General features: G+C 43.9%; 1 protein-coding gene across 10 annotated transcripts in view; it reads right to left on the bottom strand.

The window, feature by feature from the left end:
- The window catches only part of CASK (calcium/calmodulin dependent serine protein kinase), a 1,261,401-nt gene extending 1,243,037 nt beyond the window's left edge, over positions 1-18,364 (bottom strand). For 6 of the 10 annotated variants that reach the window (XM_086934110.1, XM_086934111.1, XM_086934113.1 and 3 more), the window contains exon 1: positions 17,797-18,173. In XM_086934110.1, the coding sequence (XP_086790236.1) occupies positions 17,797-17,855 (59 nt within the window). In that variant the 5' untranslated portion in view covers positions 17,856-18,173. Of the gene's footprint in view, positions 1-17,796 lie in introns of all 10 variants that reach the window. The other 4 variants (XM_086934115.1, XM_086934119.1, XM_086934120.1 and 1 more) reach the window with 2 other exon arrangements.
- Between the last annotated feature and the right edge of the window lie 2,597 nt (positions 18,365-20,961).

The raw sequence follows: 20,961 nt of genomic DNA, 5'->3' as shown, positions 1-20,961 counted from the left end.
CAGAAGTCGCGGTGGCCATCCGGCAGTCGGAAGGACTTGTTCTAAGTTCTAGTCTAACAGTGATGGTGCCGCACGCTGTGGACGCATTGCTAAATAAAACTAAGACACAGCACCTTACGAGCACACGCCTCACTGGATATGAATTGACACTATTTGCTCCACACATTACGATTGCGCAATGTGCCACTTAAAACCCGGCTACATTGCTACCACTCCCTACGGGTGAAACTACCAATGATATATACATGATTGCATATTTTGAACTGAAGAAGAAGAAGAAACGAAGGGCAGGATTGACCTCACTGACATTCCTCTATCTGACCCTCAGGGGGAGTTATATGTGGATGGGTCCTGTTTCAAATTAGCAGATGGAACAACAACAGCTGCATATGCAATCACGACCTTGAAAACAGTTGTTGAAGCATCTCAAGTGCCCCATCGATCAGCCCAGGCTGCTGAATTGGTGGCTTTGTTACGAGCCTGTGAATTAAGTGAGGGGCTTGCGGTTAACATCTACACAGACAGCCAATACGCCTTCGGCATAGCCCATAGCTTTGGGCGGTTGTGGAGGGAGCGGGGTTTCCTCACCTCCCATGGTCAGAAAATATAGAATGGCCCCCTATCAATTTACAATTTACTGGTGTTAGGATTACTGGACGCCCTAACTTTACCTAAAAAGCTAGCCATAATAAAATGCAGTGCCCATAAGGCAGTGGTGGATGAAGTGGGCGAGGGGAATGCTTTGCAGATCAGGTTGCCAAACAAACTGCCCAATCTACAATATCGACCATGTTTGTAATGTCCTCTGCAAGGTGGGTGGAGGAATCTGATTTGTTTAATAACACCATAGAAAGCGTGAGAGAACTGCAGAAGGAAGCGACCCCAGCTGAATTAGAGCGATGTGAGAAGGAAGTGGGGAGGCTGGATGAGAATAATTGTTGGCTCGATTTGACACAAAAACAGAGATGGTTGTTACCCAATGCATTGGTGCAAGCCGTTGTAACTATGGCCCACGGTCCAGCTCATGTTGGAGCTAAAGGTATTTCTTCCTTGTTAGACCCAGTATGGAATAACCTTAACATACAAAGGACGGCTGTCCGTTTGGTCCAATACTGTATGGTCTGCTTGCAACACAATCCGGGGAAGGCAGAAAATGTTTTGAGTGGAAGTTTTGCACCCCCAACATTACCTTTTGAAGTACTCCAGATGGATTATATCCACATGGAGCATATCAACAATTTGAAATATGTACTAGTGGTGGTTTGTGCCTTCAGTAAATGGGTTGAGGCCTACCCAACGAAAGAGAATACTGCCCTGGCTACAGCAAAGGCCCTTTGGTTTGCCCCGTTAGATTTGGTCGGACAATGGGGGGCATTTCCTTGGGGCCATTGTTAAACATATCTGTAATGGATTGCAAATAAGACAGAAATTCCACGCAGCACGACATCCCAGTCAGCAGGGCTCGTGGAAAAATACAATGGGATCTTGAAGATGAAGATGGCAAAAATTCAGGAAAGCACTGGTTTAAAATGGCCTGACACCCTGCCCATGGCCCTCATGTCATTACGAGTCACCCCCCATTCTCGCTCTGGTCTCTCTCCTTACGAGATAACCTTCGGGCGGCCAGCCAATATATGGGCGGTACCTAGGCCACGGTCCTTTTCTGATGTTGAATATCCTATGTTGATCGATTACCTGTATGCATTGACTAAAGACCACCGTTCTATTCATCAGCAGGTAGCATCTGTACTGCAGCCTCCGCCAGAGGGCCCTGGACATCGCTTGGAACCTGGCCAGTGGGTATTGGTCAAGAAGTTTGAACAAGACATCAGCTTGGCTCCAAGGTGGTCCGAGCCGCACCAAATTCTGCTTGCGACCCGGACGGCTGTAAAGGTGGATGGGGGAAGCACTGGATACACGCCTCCCATCTGAAACGGCTGCCACTCCCGCTTCCTTATGATCAGCGACAACCTGGTGGAATCTTGAACCAGGAAACAGAGAGAGCCACTGCATTTGTGCCTTTTTCCGACGCCTGCGAAATAGAGCCAAGGCAAGAAGAAGGAGTGACTGGATCGGGCGAACCGGTCTTAGCTGATCCCGCAGTTGCCCTTAATCCTGTCATTGATATCCCAGTAAGCAGAAGCTCTGATGAAGGAAAGGTATCTTCTTTACTATTTTCTGATCAGGAAGCTCCGGGTCATGTGCGATACAACCTACGGCCAAGAAAACATCACGGTGCCTCAGACACCACTGCCAGGAGATAAGGAAAGACTTGATTGAGTAGACAGGGTTTGCTGGATTTCGAGTCTGAGGTACTGAGCGAGACACTGGACTGAACCCGTTGAGAGCTGGAACTTTTTGTTGTGGTGCTCTGTTCAGAAAGAAAGACTAACACTTGGGAACGGCCAGGTTGTACATCGGATCCCTTTGACACCGACGTTTGGTTTTCTTGAGATGGACGATAGGAGTCTGCCTGTGAGACTCTGACGGACACAGGGAGAAGCACCTCTGGCAGGACGGACTGCTAGGCCCTAGTTAAGTTTTGGACTTTTAGTTAGGAATGTACCCTTTTGGTCTTATTGTACCTGAAGAAGAAATTCCCATTGCACCACGATATTTGCCATTTTATGAGCCAATGTTTTCTACATGGACCACGCGTGTAAAAGTAGCCTTTGTGTTAGTGATAGCAGTTATATTAGCTATTTTTATGAGTATATTCATATATTGAGTATAAGTATCCTATGCAAACTCTTCTGCCCTCTACCATTGCCCCGCCTGAACATTTCATGTTCACTTTAGCACCCCACAAGGAACGGCATCGCCAGACTTATGCAAAGAATGTATTCGTAGAAATGCTCCATCAGACCCATAGCGCTACCAACATTACCAATTGTTGGGTGTGTAGACTCCTGCCATCAGTTATGCATAAACATGACCTGTTCCTCTCATTGCCCTTGTCCTACTTAGGAAGCTGTGAAGCATGGTTTAAAATGCTTTCCGCTATGTACAACTACTATGTAGAAAATCCCAAACAATACACAGAGAAGGACTATGGCATGATCCTAGCATACATTGAAACACACCAGGGATTTGACCCAGAGGGTAATGGGGGACAGGGATCGTTGGATCGAGAAGCCTGTATGAATTTGTATTCTGACAATGAGAATAGTACTTGGTTAAAGGATGAACTTTATGATTTTGCTAACTTTAATGATTCGCAGTATTTCAAACACTTTGTTGCTAGAAATGTTACCAGTGAGCATATTGTGCCCATTCCCATTTTGAATACTTCCTCCGATTTCTGTGTACAAGGAATGGGACATGTGCAGGTTGGTGACAGTGTCTGTAATTATACTTATCGAATGAAATTATTCAGTAGCCCCCCACTGTTGACACCAACAAATGTGTATTTTGTGTGCGGAGAAAATGCTTATACTTGGTTACTGCGGGGCTGGGCAGGTCAGTGTTATCTGTCCTTCTTGTACCCCCCCTGTATACATAGCACCGTCGGACTATCATAGAACACACTAACTTCATCGCGCTAGAGCAGTCCCCAATAGACAGCTCGAAATGACGGAGGTTAATCAGACTGACACCTCCCTGCAGCAGTTCAACGATTTTAGTAAAGGATTGGTCCCTTTCTGGGGACCCATATTCAGCAATAGTGAAATAAGGCGATTGTCTAGGATAGTAGAGAACGTCATCAATATCACTACTGATATCATGACCAATATTACAGTAGAGCGTCAGGCCACGAGACTCGTTTCACTCCAGAACCGGATGGTAGAGTACTAATTTAAACACCCAGGCTATTTAAACTAATATAGTGGTAAGGGGAATGAGTGTCCAAGTGGGACTTTCAGGTGGCTCAGAAGCCCCCTTAACCGCGCGGCTCAGAAGCCCCCTTAACCGGGCGGACTGGGGATATTAAAGCGTTGTCCCTATCCTCAGAATCAGCTGTCCGTAGATGATGTACCGACAGGTGTCGTATGTGAAAATGTAAAGAGTTCAGCACTTTCTATCGATCCAATTTTTTAAAAAAGGAAACCCTAGCAGTCTGTATAACCACTCCTTCTATTAAGCAGTCTAAGGGTGAAATTGTCCTTGACCACCATGGGGAGGGTGCCTTTCAAGTCAATAGCAATGGGGTAAAAGTACGGAAGAGGAAAAAGAAAAAATACGGGCATATTACAAAATGTAGAGCAAAACAAATTGAGGTTCTTTGAGGTCACAGAGGGACTTAAAAATTGTATTTTGTCCCAAAAAAGAAAAGTGTTCCAGACTGTCGGGTCCTATGGTGGTCAAGAATTGGACTGCCCGGTTGAGAATCTACTTCCTTCAGCCTCAATTACAAGAGAAGTGTCCACCCTGGGGGGATTAGGACAAATGGAGGGGCATAAGGATGGGAGGATAGTAGGTTGTACTGATACAGGCTTCAATGACGGGGAGGATTGGGAGCTGAACGGAAGACTCAAAAGCCAGAGTCGGTCCAGGTTGTGAAGGAGGATATGGGAGAAGAAACAAATAATACCTCATTAGAGGCAGGGCGGACCATGGCTAGCTCGCACTATAATCTTCTGCGTATAGAGTTTTTTCATGGTCAGATTATGCATAATCAAGGAAGGTCACATGGGGGGGGGGGGGGGGGTCCTTGCCTCTTTATCGCCTTTTTCCTCATCTTGTTGACCCTTTGCAAACACAGAGGAGCTGGGGGTGAAACAAAAGTATAGCAATAATGCCCCAGTAAGATGCAAGCCAGGACAAGTAGCTAATACCCTGATTTTTGGTCCCTATTTGACAGAGAATTGGGTCCACTCAACAGAAGCTGCCTACTGCAGCTACTATCTGAAATGGAGGACCTGAGATTAATAACAAGTGGAGATATAGAGCGGGTCTTCTTGGTACATCGAAATGGGCCCCCAAAGTTACTTTTAGTTCCGGGATAATCTCAATGTAAGTCTTGGTGAACGTCAATCACTTTAGGAAAAATGAGATCGGCGTATTCTTGATTGATAGGTCAATAGCTGTTCAGTCTAAATCGCCCAGAAGAGAACACCAGGCTTTACGCAGGGTGACAATCAATAGCAGAGTGGCACGTAAACTCGAAAGAGACTGTCATATTCTTGGTTGCTAATAACTCAGGGAAAAGAGTGATTAATATTATGGGACATGAGGATCAAAGGGCAACCAAATCTAGCGGGGATGCTGAGGTGGCACAGTGGAGTTGGGTGGCTGGATTATTGAATGCAACTTAGTAACAGCATAAATTGGAACCCATTGGTTTTTATTCATCCATCTAAACTCTGCATTTTTTTAAAACTCAGCTTAGGTAATGTGACACAAGGACAGCACTCTAACGTTTTATTGGCAAACGTATACATACCACCAGGTAGGGCATCCGATTCTCTCGTTGTCTCCATTTTTTCTTTTGTGCACAGAATCAGCATTTCTGAAGATTGCACATCAATAATTGTGGTAGGTGATTTTAAAGCCAAAATCTCAAATTGTGCTTTGTTGGCCATCAGCAATTGAGAACTGGAAGATGTATGGTTTATTCCTGAAATAATATTACTAGCATATACTTGTTCATATAGGAGAGGATTGAGTCTCTTGGGTTGTCTCAGAACCAATGACTTAAGTTTTACTGAATTAGAGATTTCCAGACGACTCCCCCGCCTCCCCTACTTTTCATGCTGTCCGGGGACATTCTCTAATCGATTATATGATGGTATCATACCGACTTTTTGAAGCATGCACTAACTAACTTTAAGACACAGAGGACGGATTTGAGTGACCATAGCATTTTATCAGTGGATGTGAAACTAGAATGTAAGATGCTTGGTCGTTGGAATCCGAGAAAGAAATCTATTACATACAATAGAGCAAATGGGTGCACCTTTTGGTCAAATAAAAATCTAATTCGCTTAGGGGGCTATGTTAAAAACGTGAGCTCAGGTCCTGGTCAGGAGAACCCCATTCGTTGGTATGGGAAGCATTTAAATCCATTTAGATTGTGTAAAAAACTTCCCAATGTCATCAACCATCCTGTGTTTTCATTGTGGAAGAGAACAAAGCTAAACCGGGATTTGAATGCTTTAGTAAGGGACCAATTTAAGCAGGCATCGTTGTCCAGGCAAAGGGAAATCAATAGGTTGAAGCGGGTAAGCAATAGACTTAAAGTCTTCGAACGTAGGAGGGTGGAGTATTCTAAATAGATCAAACAGAGGTAGCACAGTCTGGTGATTCATGTAAATATTGGACCATCGTCGCTGAATTCTGTGATAGTAAAACTAAGGCAGAAGCCATTTTATTATCGGACGCAGAATGGACCCTATACATCTCACAGCTGTATGCACTAAACACCAGGAACAGTTTCAACTTGGACCCAATTTCTGAGTCCTCCCTCGATAACATCTATGGTCCTCCGTCTTGTAAGGAAATAGATTGTTTTATTAAAAAGGCATGGTACTCTGGTGCGATGGGTCCAGACGATCTTCCAATAGCTGTCATTAAACAAGATAGCTCGGCATGGGCTCAGTTCCTTTACCCTGTGTTTTCTCACTGCTATGCTCACTGAATCATTCCGTCCTCTTCGAGAGGAAGCATAGTAATTCAATTTTATAACTGGCATTGGCATAGCCAATACGTCTCGCCTTTGGGACCTTATAAGTGTTTAGCCATGCAACAGTTGATGTTGCACCAAGGATATTGTGCAGCATAATTAAATACTTATAAGGTCCCAAAGGCGAGACCTATTGGCTATGCCAATGCTTGTGTTATCGTTGTTGTTTCACTGGAAGGGAAAAACTGAATTATTTTCTTTAAAATTGCCTAAAAAGAATTCATTAAACACTGCTTTTCTTCTGGGTAGTTTCTTTATACAGGAATTTCTTCTTAAGAATGTTTTTTCTCACTGACTTAATCCTAAATAAAAGGCTGGTTGCCCTGGTTATAAGTCTGCGGAAGCAGCCTGAACTTTACAATTGGCAGCAGGAATGGTAAAATTATGGGACGCGTGCTGGGGAAGCGTGCATTCACATAGAAACCTGATGCCTAAAAAAAAAAAAAAGAAGCTGTGCACTAGTGAGTGAATAACATAGGCTAAGGCTTTGAAACCAAAGCGGATATTTCAAAGAACATTTACTAATGCCAATATTTTAAAACAATGTGGGTGAAAGGCTCAAATTTATCAGAAGCACATTTACTAATGCGGATAGATGCGTGCGTGCGTGTGTGTGTGCGTGCGCGTGCAGTCTTCTCTTTGTCAAAGCACATATTTGCGCTTGTGGCGCGTCGCTGCGCACTCCCGCAAGGTGTATGCCTCCACAAGGACGAGTATGTGCTTGGAAAAAGAGCTGCATGACGGCTAAAGGTCTCCTATGCAGTGTATCCGCAATGCGTAGGCGACACCTAAAAATGGGCCCCAAGACTTCTGCTGCCAGTTTTAGACAGATTTTGGTACTAGATGCAACCGGAAAACTGTTTGCCAAAAGCATACTCCTTCACCTTCAGGATTGGGCTTTTGGTAATGATCTAGTCCCCGTAGAACAAGCAGATTTTCAGTGGCACAATGGATGACATCCCTGTCCTACAAACCCTAATTGAAATATATCCTATAGGTTGGGGAATGGCTTTATATATGTTGCCTTCATAGATTTCTCCACAGCTTTTGATCAGATCGACCGGGGCTCTGTAGAGGAAACTGGACGCAATGGGGATCCCGGGGCATCTGTTAAGATTGATCTTTGCATTGCATTCCCCTTCATGGACACAGGTGTTCCTGGGTGGTAATGAGGGTCTGTCAAGCAAAGTGGTAACACACAATGGGTTGAAGCAGGTGTGGTTTTTAGCCCCTCTCCTATTTTCCTTGACCATCAATGATCTCCCGAACCGGGTTGGGCTCTGTACAGGTAATTCACCAAAACTAGGCCCTACGGAACAGCGCTGTCTGCTTTACGCAGATTATGCCATCCATATGGATTTGACGCCCATAGGTTTGCAAAGGCGACAATGAGCTAGGTCAATATTCTGAAGATAACTTCTTAAAAATAAATATTTTAAAAAGTAAAATCATGGTTTTTAGGTCTCGGGATGTAGGGTCAGGAAAAATATTAATTCGTTTTTAGGTAAAAATAAAACTTGAGGTTGAGACGCAATAACAGCATCTGGGAGAATTTTCTCGAGTTAGTGCTCCAGCAATGACCTTATTAATTATTGCAGAAGTAAAGTTATGTCTCAGGCCTCCACACTTGGTAGGTTTTATAAATGTTTTAGGCAAAGACATTTTGCACATGTTCGATCTGTTTAAAAATCAAATTCCTGCCATTGTTGAATTATGCTTGGGAGTCTGTGGATGCGCAGCAATGGGATTCTTTTGAAAAGATGTAAGAACGCATTTGGCGCAAAATATGTCCTTTGAATTGTGCAGTGAGCACAGCGACATTTCGGCTTGAGTTTGGGCTTCTCTCAACATATGTTTGCTATGGCAGCATGTTCAAGGTGGGGAAACATTTTATTGGAAAACGATGCAACTTATATTCGAACTGCACTAAGATATGCCACTTTTGACTGTTTGAAAGGGAAAAGTGTAATTTTTAGAAAGCTTTGGACTTATTTGAAATCAAGTGGAGTGGTACATGTTCTCAACCAAAATCTGCAGTGAAAGCTTTAATTAAAAAAAACTAGATATATCTTTCTCCAGAAATGATATAATAGTGGGGAGTTGCATGTATAAAAAAAAAGCAACTGTATGTTGTATGGAACCTCCCTCATGGAGTGCACAGAACAATTTTTGCTGCTGAGGAGTCTACTTCCCTTGTGAATTATAAAAGGGGCATGGGAAGGATTACCTAGGGAGGAAAGAATTTGTGATTTATGTGGAAATTGGGTGCAAGATTTGAACCATGTATTATTTATCTGTCCCTCATTACAACTCCTACGACGTCACCTATTAGAGCCAGTATTTTTTAAATATAATATTACTACCGCAGAGGAGACTCAGAATTGTCTACTTGCCCTCCTCCCCCTGAATTATTATGTGTTAAAACTTTTAGTTTTTTCAAACAAGTTTTCAATATTTTTAGATAGGTGTATATTGGAGTGTTTAGAGTCAGTAGGGTCCTCACTGCGTAGCATATCGTACTTTTTGTAAACTGTTTTTAAAGCTATTTGAACTGTATAAAAGAGGATGTTTGGATATTCAAAAGGACAAAGTTTTATGTAGTTTCGCACAATTTTAAAATTGGGTGGGTAAAGATTTTCATATATGCGCACACGCACTTCATATATTGGGCTGTGTGATCACATGGAGGTATGTTTGCTTTTATCCCCCACTTGTATAGTGATATTATAATTTTTATGCTTTTGATTGCGCTTTATACTGTTACCAAGAATACCATGATCCAATACATTGTAATTACTTCCTATTTTTGTAAATTTTTATATGGCACTCATTGGAGTTCTGAATCATAAATAAAGATATTGATTGAAGGTGGCTGATAAGATGACTGATAGTAATGTAATAAGTGTCATTTGTTTGAGATAGTTTCGCCTGTACCCAGCAGTTTTAGAGAAGGGTGCCTAAACTTTAACACTTTTTTTTTTTTAAAACAGATAACCAGTAGAAGGATTTCAGTACTTCTTTCAAATCATCTTGTTCTCGAGTTTAAGACAAAATTTGTGACCTGGATTTGAACTCTCTAGAATCTGCCAGTAATGAACGTCCAGTGTTAACTCTGTGAGAAGTATGAAGTAAAGAGAGAGAGAATTCAGGGATAATTGGAAACTGACGCCTCCAATCACTGCATTTATCTCAGAAATGAATGAGAAGTTAGAGTCAAATATGCCTAAGTAAAACACTAGTATATCAAAACTCCCATCACCACACACCTCTAGGTGACCAATAAACTGTATTCAACAATTAACAACCAACTAATTTAGACACGTTCCACACGTACACTGAACGAGGATGGGGTTGGACTAGACTGGCTGGATTCATGGAGGATATTTGGTTTGCACTTCTTGCCTAGGGAGATCCCCATATTACTGCAAAGTCTGCTTGAAGACATGGCACCGAGGAATTGTGATGAAGGCAAAAACGTTTTCATACATATGGCCCTAAATGTAAACAATTTAGGTAGCACACCACAAGGAAGAAATACGTGAGTGCCGAGATGGTAGGATGATATTTTTTAAAGTAATACCAAAACATCAATAAGGTATTCTAATACTACTTTAAATCACAGCATTTGCAGGTTTCTTTTAACAAACTTTTCCTAGCTTAATTTAGCAATAATTACACGGGTACAAAGTGTCCAACCACCACTATAATGATTGTTTATGGTTTAGGTGATCTATTGTTAGGTAGAAAATGCTTTAGATTATTTAAGACTTAGAAACCGATTGATAGTACCCTTTTCTATAGAAGTACTGAGTTTAATTGGCCTAACGTGTAAGCTTTAAATGGGTAGTTTCTGCATTTTCAAGGTGTTATGTAGAAGTATAGAGAGGGATGTCATAGCCCTGTAGCATGCAAATGACTGCACCCAAAAGTTTGAGATAAGTTTGCTGCTCCGTAAAGGCAAGGTAATAAGTGCAAGGTAGAGGATCCTACTGGCAGTTGCTAAAACCCCACCCTCGATTCCCCAAAAATAGCAACAGCGAGCTATGACCAAAGGGGAGCAGACATGTGTCAGTCAGTGGACACACACAAAATGACTGACGAGCACACTTTCCCAATTTCAGAACGCCATTTAGTCACAAGTAAGATAGTGGAAAAAAATTGTTTAAGAGGACAAATTCTTGTTGAATTAAGCAATGCAATGCACAAAAAATGAGAATATAAAGAACCAGCTTATAGCATTTGAAACCGGTTTCAAAACTTTGGAAAATGTCAGACCAGCACAGAAAAAAGAAATCAGAACTATATCTAAAGTATGGTAGCTAATGACCGAGGACAGTGGTACCAATAGAAGACTCAGCAGCATGTGGCTGATTCTTCATCTGGATAGAATAGGCTTGAAGCCGGAAAACCTAAAAAAAAATAATAAAATAAGAAGAGGGCACCCCACCTGGGAATCAGATGGTGTTGGATGATTGAACGGCTCTTATGAGAAGATTGAGGGCTTTATCTTCGGGTTTGTCAACCCGGACCTATAGACTTAGAAGGTAGGCGAACCTAGAAATACTAGGAATCATAGAAATGGTGGAGAGGATCTGGGTAAGAGGAGCTTTCCACACTAGAGACAAGCAAACTCTGAAAGTTTTTGGATGATTGCCTCAATAGATGGTAGTACTTACCAAGAGAAACATTTAATTCCCAATTTTGACTCCCTGCAGCACTGTGATGAGGAGGTATATGCAAGAGCTGGGGAGGACTTTCTTAGAGCTAGAAGCAAATGGGTCAATTATATAACTTGCTAAATTGAGGGTGGAATCTTAAAAAGGCCACAAAGGACAAATGAAAGAATCTCAAAACGAACATGGGGAGGGCTGAAAGCACAGCACTGATTGGACAATTTATGATGCAATGTTAAGTGAAGGGTCCATACAATTTTGAGTTATCGGACCTCAGCAACAATCCTAAAGCACTCTGAAATAGGTCCGCCTTCAAAAAGGTTTAGAACTGTGACTTATCTGAGTGCAGGAAGAGATAAATATGTAGATAGACATCTGTCTCCTTCTAAAAAACGTTAACACAACAAAAGATTACATTTTTTCATCGAAGGTAACGTAATTGTACAGGCAGTGTAGTGCAGCTGTATTTCCATTGCTAGTGAAGATTTAGTGGTAATGGTTTCAGAACTGAAACCGATTTTATTTTTAATGGGCTGACTTTCAAAACTGTATATAAACGTCATTTTTTGTATAATAAACATCACATTTTTCAAAAATGAGTAGAAAGTATACACAAGCAATGCGTCACACAAAAGATGGTTGAAAAACCTTAAAATAAATGTGCAATTAATCTAGCATAGTCAAAAAGCAAGTAAAGGCTAAAGGAAAAATTCTTAGACACCTAGTAAAAATCTGCACAGGGCAATACGAGGACAAGCAGCTGTTTTGAGTTACACATATTGGGCACTACCAAAGTCAAATAGGTCCTTCTGATGGAGCAAGGATTCGCACGTAAAGCGACTTGCTTACATTCATGAACCTCGTCTAACCTCTAATAAGCATTAACCAATCCTGTCCGTCTTAATTTTCACCTTTTCCAGTACACGCGGGTGCCCAAGAGAAGCTCGCATCTATGTTTATTAATTGTAATGATGCTTGCACTACTGAATGGCCGCTTCGCAGAAATCCAGTCTGCGCATGCGTCGGTCATACCCACGTGATGTGACGCACTCGCAATTTGGAGGGATATTGTGGCTCATGCGCATTGTCGCTAAATATGGCCGCTTGACTTTAACCATGCTCTCTGCTAGCTCATGCCGCTTTGCATATCTGTCTTTTCCGCATTAACCCTAAATGCTATAGATATTACACCGTAAGGGGTGCAGTGAAGCTTATTCATGGTAGACAGTGTATTCATTTTTTCTGTGTTTCTAATTTGTTTTCGCTTACTTTTCATGTACCGCGTATTTGGGGCCTGGGAATGGGGAGCGACACCATCTTTGAATCCTCCCACAACCCTGTCACGTGATGAGGGAAAAGCCGAACCGCGCAGAAGCAAACCCAAGCCAGCTGGCTCCTGAAGCTGAGATGCGCCTGAGAACATCTTCCATGCTCTGGGAAGAGAATTTGGCTGTACCTAAATCGATACAAATGTATAAGTCTTATGTGTGTTCTATTGTTTTACACCTTTCTCATACCCTGGGAACTGGCATGTAAGGGGTGGGTACTGAAAATTGAATATTAATTATGGGAACATAGAATTTGGGAGGTGAATGTATGTAAATGTAAATGTATAGGCATTTATATAGCGCACTACTTACCCGTAGGGTCCCAAGGCGCTTCGACCGCTGCGAAACCCTTCCTGGCTTCCCTGAGAGTTGGTCCCTTAATGGGTATCTCCAGGGTGAGACCAGGCATCCCCGGCGGTCTGGTGGGGCCGTTAGTGAAGATGAGGCAAGCTAATGCCCAGAGTTGCCGAGTGTGATCGCTGATCAGAGTGGGCACCGAGGCGAGAGAATTATCGAGGCGCTGACCCTGGTCCTGAAACCTGCCGCGCCGGGAATCGAACCCTGGTCCCGGGCCGTCCTCTGCTCTCGGGTCTGCCGCCTCTAACCAGTGAGCCACACTACTTGAATATGACCTAACCACCTCTCTTGACCAATCGAGAAATGGGACCTTGTCGCTTACAACATTTGTGGGTGGTCTAGGGGTCCCAAAACAGTATAACTAGTCTAGTTTAGCTTAGAGAAATTGTCCGACTTGTCCGAGTAGCTGACCTGTCACTGACCCTACGAACTCTATAGGTGATTGATACAGAGCGCTGCGGAGCACACTGTCCGTATTTTCCACAAACTCCAAGGGGTGGAAATAGTCTTAAGTGCTGGCGAAGCACTTTGCTGGGAGATTCGAAAACCCAATCGGGGTTACTGGCGGATTCCGTGCAGAGAGGGGGTAACGCAGGCGTTCCATCCAAAGCTGCAGGTGTTGGTCGTGCCCTTTGATGAGCCCAGTCCTGACCCAAAACCTGAGGGGTATCCTGTCCTGACTGTCCTGAGCTGTACCTGCTCGCCTACTGGCATTTCCGAATCCTTGAGGGTCCTTGTCCCCGCCTATTCCCAAGCTGACCCGTGGCCAGGGTTAGTCTTCATTCTGTCCTAGGTAAATATATATGTGGGTGTCTGTCTAACTATACTCTTACTTTTCCTTTTCTTAATAAAGCACTCTTGCCTGTGATATTCTCCTATCACCCTTTCGAAAGTGACTTTATGCAGATTGTTTATTAGTAATGTTCCATTTTTCCCCCTACCTATAGGATTATTAAACTGATTGCATATTTAGCTTGTTCCATTATCCCTTCCCTTTAGTATGGTTGCTGTGATCTTAGTAAGAATAGCATAAGGTTTAGGAATTAGTTTAAAGAATATTAGTACACATATTAGGTCAGTCTCACGCCCCCTGCATTAGCTTAAATTCGTACTGAATAGCATGTTCCCAAATGCTCATACCCAATAGTATTTTCCTTAGTAATCTATGGTGCTTGCCTTAATCCATAGCTACATTTGTGTTATGATCTTTATCATTGATGTTCTAATTTGTATCTGCCTGTTACTTATGGCATACTCATTCTAAAACTTACTTCATATATAAACTTTTTTAAACTCCATCAGGTGTCTGTGGTCATTACGTATCACCTAGTGTTATTAAATGTACTGTATGTATAAGGTATTTTATTCCTTTTAGGAATCTTGCTACTTGTCCACTGCTAGCTCCTGATCCATCAGGAGTAATGTGCCTGTGGTAAGTCAGGTACATGAATAGTAAGTGGTGAGAGGGTCACCCCGAATTACTCATAGTAGCGTGTGGAAATTCACCCGGTTCACGCAAAACACTGTCATTCGTATGCACGCCAGGGCCCAGTGCGTGGAAATTGGTAAAAAGGTGACCCGGGTGAACTGCGCGCTCTATCACTTCCACCATCAGGAGGTGCATTGGCCAAAAGCAAACAAAGGACATCTGAAGGAGGCAATGCAATAACATGTCAATTATTCACAGTGAACAAATAATCCATACAAACTTTGATTTCCTTGCTGAAATATACAGTTAGTGTATATCAACATAATGTTGATAATAAATGGTTGACTCTACCAAAGGGGAAAAGACAAGTACTTAAACTAGACCATTGATTTTGAGAAACTTATAATAGAAGTAGAAGACAAAATTAATGTGTCTTCAAACCAGACAAACCAAGAGCCAGGATCTATTACAATACCAAAAGGTAAGCTTATTAAGTTCTTGCCTATCTTCTTCAATACTGTTTCTACAGAGAGGTAGATTTCTTCCACTCACGTGCACTAATCTGAAATCAGCATTTATGCAACTGTGACAGGCCCAAATAACAGCATGTCTAGCAAGTAAAACAGAAAGAGTAGCCCAAATAACAGCATGTCTAGCAAGTGAAACAGAAAGAGTAGCCCAAATAACAGCATGTCTAGCAAGTGAAACAGAAAGAGTAGCCACTCCTGAATAGCCCCAAACAGCCAAGATAAAATCCAAATAAAATAAAACGGAGGTCACTTTACATAATGTATCTAGATAAAAGATCAACAACTTCTCTATCTTGTCACTAGTCAAGATTAATATTATCAAAGAATGTAATACACAGACTAAAATTCACCTTCGTTTGACATCATATGACTGGGTTTGGTGATGACATATGCAAAAATTCAAATTTCAAAGCTTTATTCGACATCAGTCATAAAAGCATTTCCACCCTAACACTATACATTAAATACTAATCTACATGCACAAGGTTAAAACAAGAATTAAACATTTATAAGTCGAATACACATATGCTAAACCAGGGAAAAATATGCAATTTCATATCCATCGGTATGGCATGGTTTCTTTGACGCCGTTTTTAAAGCAAACACCAGAAATATAACAACAGCAATGAAAAAAGGACATTTCGGAAAACTCAGAAAACTGACTGCACTAATGCTCTAAAAAATGCACTACCAGATTTCCAGCACAATAATTACTTTTTTGACGGTCTTACTCATCAGACCTACTCTTATGAAAGACGAAAATTCCCACAGCCTAACAGACTCCACATTGCTACATTTGCACAGGTTGTAATTCTCTGGAATATTTATACGTTAACAACGTGTTTTGTAAAGCAGTCCCCAAGAATGCTAAAATGTATACTTTAACGTATGCCAACTACTGACCATGATACAAATTTACAAATACGATGCCTAGAACGCTCTCCTGCGTGTAGGGTAAAAATACAAACAATTGAATACATAAATGCAGCAGATAGCAAAATCTTGCACACTAATTTACCTTGGCATTGATTGATCTAGAAATTCACTTTATGGAGTACCACAAACTGAGGCCAACACGTTCAAAATAAAACCAACCTTTACATTATAGGAAAAAAACTGCAGTAGATTTCATCGACGCTGATAATCAGAATGGGCGTCCAGGTCAGAGCAGCTTCCCAAGGCATGTATGCGGACCATTCTACATTGGTGGAGCTCGACTCCGATGTGTATCTTGCAGGTCACACCTTGGCATAATGTGCAACAAGGACGAAACGTTAGAAAACATAACATTTCTGCAAAAATCCGTAGCCCCAGGGCCCATACGGAATCAAATCCAAGCGGAGTATACGTCATTTTTTTTTTAAGTACACATATATATGGGATACGGCCCTATCCCTGCATGCAGCACTGCCATGTTTCACGATAATGCCAACTTCCGTTTGATGATAGCACTGAACATCGCCCTGTTGGTCACGGCCCTCACCCAAGTGCTTCCCTTCTATCTGAATTAATCTTATCAGAAGAACTCTCCAAACTGTAGTGTTACAGTAACATCCACAAGGAAAAGCCATACAGCGTTCAAGGACAAACAGCGATTCACATATTAGATGTGGCGGTGTTAATACAATTAAAAGAGTCCAGATACTGGGGGGGTCATTGGTGCGTCTGATACAGCAGCGTGAGATCCCTCCGACTCGGCCACAGATAGCCGACAGGAAAGGACCTGTCAGCGGTAAGATGTCAGTCCCTCGGGCCATGCGCGCCTGAGAGAGCACTCAGGATCCGAGCATAAAATCCTCTCACTAGTACAGCAAAACCGCAAGAAGCTGGGGATCCGAGTCTTCAACTTAGTGGAGCAAGAGCATCACCTCCCGGACAGCAAAGACGCCCAGATGCATAAACACAGAAGAGCATCTTAAACATAGGCGCACAGACGCTCTCCGTCCACCTTAATTCCATGAAGCACTGTCACAACAAAGACACCGCCCCTTATCAGCTCACACCCAGGGGCACAGTGCATTCCGATCACTGAACAGCCCTTTACATTTCCATGCCCTCGACACTGCCCCTTAATATACCTTTAACAGAAGCACCACGCCGCGGTCTATTCATTCCGATGGGCATCGCCCCTACGTACATCACGCACAGCAGGAGCGCATCCCATCGGTGTCTTTCCGTACCCATTCACAGCCCCCGCCCAACCCCCATGTACTATCATTTATCTGTACTATCATTTATCAACGTAAGAACACACGAGCTGTCTCGTCCCTGCACAGTATATAATGCATCTCACATCATTGGTACCCAGAAGCAGTGAAGACTTGATGCATACTCCATCACTAATTTACACAAAAGGACAATCCTCACCTTCCTACACCGAAACACGGGACAGACCAACAAAAAGAGCATGACCAAACTCACATTTATTAATCACGAACGGCCCAGATGTAATCATAGTGGAAGCATTGATAACAATTAATGCATGCCCAGGCCCCTACACGCACCACTCCCTGTCAATTGCACTCCTATCGGGGCATCTGACTATAGCCGCCACCCGATACCCTCCCCGAGTGCAGCTGTGTCAACCAATTGGATCACTGACTTATTAGTGCACCCCAAACACATAAGCCTCAAGAATTCATTCATGCCTAGGGTGCACAGACTTCAGCACCCACTCATTCATTCAGTGTCAGGCAATATGCAAGCAGTCACCGCTCACAGATAGTGCACAGTTATGTTGTTCATTGCCCAAGGGAAGAGGGTGGCAGCCTTAAGCCAGGGAGGGGGTCTGATGTGTGAAGTGGACACCATCCCCTCAGTGTGGGTCTTCACCGGGTACAGGGAGCGCACAACTTACTTGCCGATGACCTCGCATAGCTCGTATACATCCTCAAAGAGCACGTCGTCGTCCGCCATGGTCCAGCTGGGGAATTACCAAGACAACCACAATCCTCGCGGGGGCGGGCGCTGTCCCCGGTGCAGGGCCGCGCTCGGCAGAAGCGCTCTCCTTATTCACGACTCCTCATCCGCCCGGGCACCCCGCCTCACGCGGATGGATGAGGGGGACGGGGGCTGCCGAACCGCTAGAGGGGCGGGGGGTGGGAAGCGGAGCCGCTCATCACTGGGAGCACATAGGCGCCGGACGGTAATCCGTGTCACCGGGCGGGTGGCGCTCACCGGTGGGGGAGGGGCGCCGGGGCTAGCTGACGTACGCTCCCTCCTACCTCTCAGACTAGGGCTGAGGGGGGAGGGGCGAAGCAACGGGAGACGTCGTCCCGTGCGCGCCTCATCGCCATCTTGAAACACCTAGTTTGAGGCTTCCATGTACGGATCAGGCAATACCACCCTTATTATAGCGACATTTTCAAACCTCGAACGTGAACTATGCCATATTTGACTGACACTAACATGGCCTCTGCTCAAGTAAAGGACTGCACCGGCGCAGTACAACGTGACTGGAACGCGCGAGTGCACGCGCGGCTGCACCAGGACCGCGCTTTAACCCCGCCCCCCCTCCTCCTGGGCGTGTCTCATTCAAAGGGTAGGCCTGGGCCTCACCCTCTGTCACACCCATAAACATCCAAGCATTAGCTGGCTCCTCCCATCCTTCACGCGCATTGAGCCTAGTGGAACGGATCTCTGGGTCCGGGTGCTTTTCTATAACGCCCCGCCCCTTCTCCCCACTGAATTTGAAGAGAATTTAAGATGAAAAAAATAGCTGGAGCTGTCTAGTGTGACGTCATAGCCCCTGAGGCGCCGTGAAAGCAGGCAGCACAGAACAAGGAAAGAATGGGGAGCGGTCGCGGTGACGTAGACCGGTTTTGAAGGCGGAGGCTGCCAAGCGCTCGAGTCCAGAGGGAGACAGGCGCTAGGCACAGCTGACGCTCGACCTCCTGGCGATCCAACGATGTGTGTGTTTTCAAAACACTGTTTTGAGGTTCACGCTGCACCCTGGAGGCACAGAGCTTACTGCAATCAGAAGAGTAGCAGCTCACCATCAGTTCGTGCGCTCATATTTTGCTTCAATTGCTGAATAAATGAGCAGGTTGACATCGTTTGGACACTTGGCACGATAACTGTAAGTTCTGTGCTGCTGTGCAGAACCACATGATTTTGTTGTATGTGACAGAACGGTTAAATCGTACAGGTCATTATATCTATTAACTCAAAGCATCTGCAGATGTAATCGCTGTACTGTCTGTTTCGTTTATTTCAAGTTATTGCTGTACATGGAATGCACTACACCTGATCATGTCTTACAAGGTCACATTGTGGCACCCAAGCATTCCTCTTCAGGAGCTGGAATGACTTAGATATGAAGGGGCACTGGCCGGTTGGTTGCTCACTGTAAAGCCTTTCCTATTAACCTGCACTCAGGGATTCTGAATCTGAGTCTCAATAGGGTGCTCCCACTCAGCCCACCTTCCCAAGTGGCCAGTCACATTGATATCTTTAATAGTGCTGTTAATATAAGTGATGGAGCAAGGATTCGTAATGAAACTTGCTCAGAGCAATCTCAAAGTAAACCGTTAATATTAAGTACTAACATTTGTTTGTCATACTAATTTTACATTGTATTTGTATTTGTGTCTTTTGTAAAGCGCGCAGCTACCCCAACGGGGTGTCCCGGCGCTGATAATCAGAAAGCTGTGGGTACCGAAAAAGGGAATACTAACAGAAAAGAAAAGTTTTGAGAGATGTTCGGAATTCAGGTTCTGACTGAATCAAACAGAGGGAAGGCTGGAAGCTTATTCCAGTGATTGGTGGCGCAAACTTGAAAGGTTTTGCCTCCAGATCGGGCTTTTTTGAATCTGGGAGTGACTAGTAGCTGTTTGGTATTAGAGCCAAGGTCTCTAGAATGACTATATGGGCGGAGACTAGAGATGAGGTAGGCTGGTCCTAAACCGTTAGTGGTCCGAAAAGCCAGAGTCATGGCTTTGAACTCGATCCTTTTGGGGATGGGCAGCCAATGCAGTTTCCGCAGGTAAGGAGAGATGTGATGTCTTGAGTGGAATGCAGCAAACCAAACGGGCCGCGGCATTCTGAACTATCTGGAGTCTGCGGCACAGACCTGCTGTCAGTCCCAGATAGAGTCCATTGGCGTAGTCCAAGTGCGATGTTATGAGGGCCTGGACTATAATTTTTCTAATGTTACTGGGCATGTAGTTAATTAATTTTTTAATATTTTTAATTTTGGAAAAGCAGGCAGCCGAGACTGTGTGGACTTGGTTGGCAAAGGACAGACGATTATCCCAACTGACCCTCAGATTTCTGACCGAGTCCTTGGGGGAAGGGGCAAGACTCAGGTCTTCCGGCCACCAGAGGTTAGAGGCAAGGGGAGATGGTTGATTGAAAAACAGGGCCTCGGTCTTACCGGCATTGAGTCTTAAAAAATTGAGATCCATCTACTTCGCAATATTCTGCAAACATGTTTTTAGTGGGTCGAAAGTCGTGGAAGATGAATCATTGTAGGAAAAAAGAATCTGAATGTCATCCGCATATGATGTCATTTTAATTCCAGACTGGGATAGCATTTCGGCTAAAGGAGTAAAGTAAACATTAAAAAGAAGCGGACTCAACGATGAGTGGCCTAGCTGAGGAGGTAAAAGGGGGAGTATACACTTGTTGTTTACGGCCAGAGAGGAAAGATGCAATCCAGTTAAGGACCGTGCCTTGAACTCCAATGGATCTCAGTCATTTCAGGAGGATCGGGTGAGAGACGGTGTCAAATGCTGCCGAAAGATCCAGCACCAACACCGCCCTCGATCCCCGGTCAAGGGTTTACCACACAGAGTCGGCCATTTCAATCAGGGCCAAATCCGTGCTATAGCCTGCACGAAATCCGTGCTGAGAATCGTGGAGAAGGCCCTTGGATTCTATGAAGCTGGCCAATTGTTGATGGACAAGCTTTTCCAGGATCTTGGCCGGGGCAGGGAGTAAGGAAATAGGCCTATAGTTCCCCGGGATCTCTGCATCCGCATGAACTTTTTTCAATATCGGAACTAGGAATGCATGTTTCCAC

The sequence above is a fragment of the Lissotriton vulgaris genome, chromosome 8 (assembly GCF_964263255.1).
Source record: "Lissotriton vulgaris chromosome 8, aLisVul1.2, whole genome shotgun sequence".
Lineage (NCBI taxonomy): Eukaryota > Metazoa > Chordata > Amphibia > Caudata > Salamandridae > Lissotriton > Lissotriton vulgaris.
Note: the sequence above shows the minus strand (reverse complement) of the source record. Positions and strands in the feature narration are given on the sequence as shown.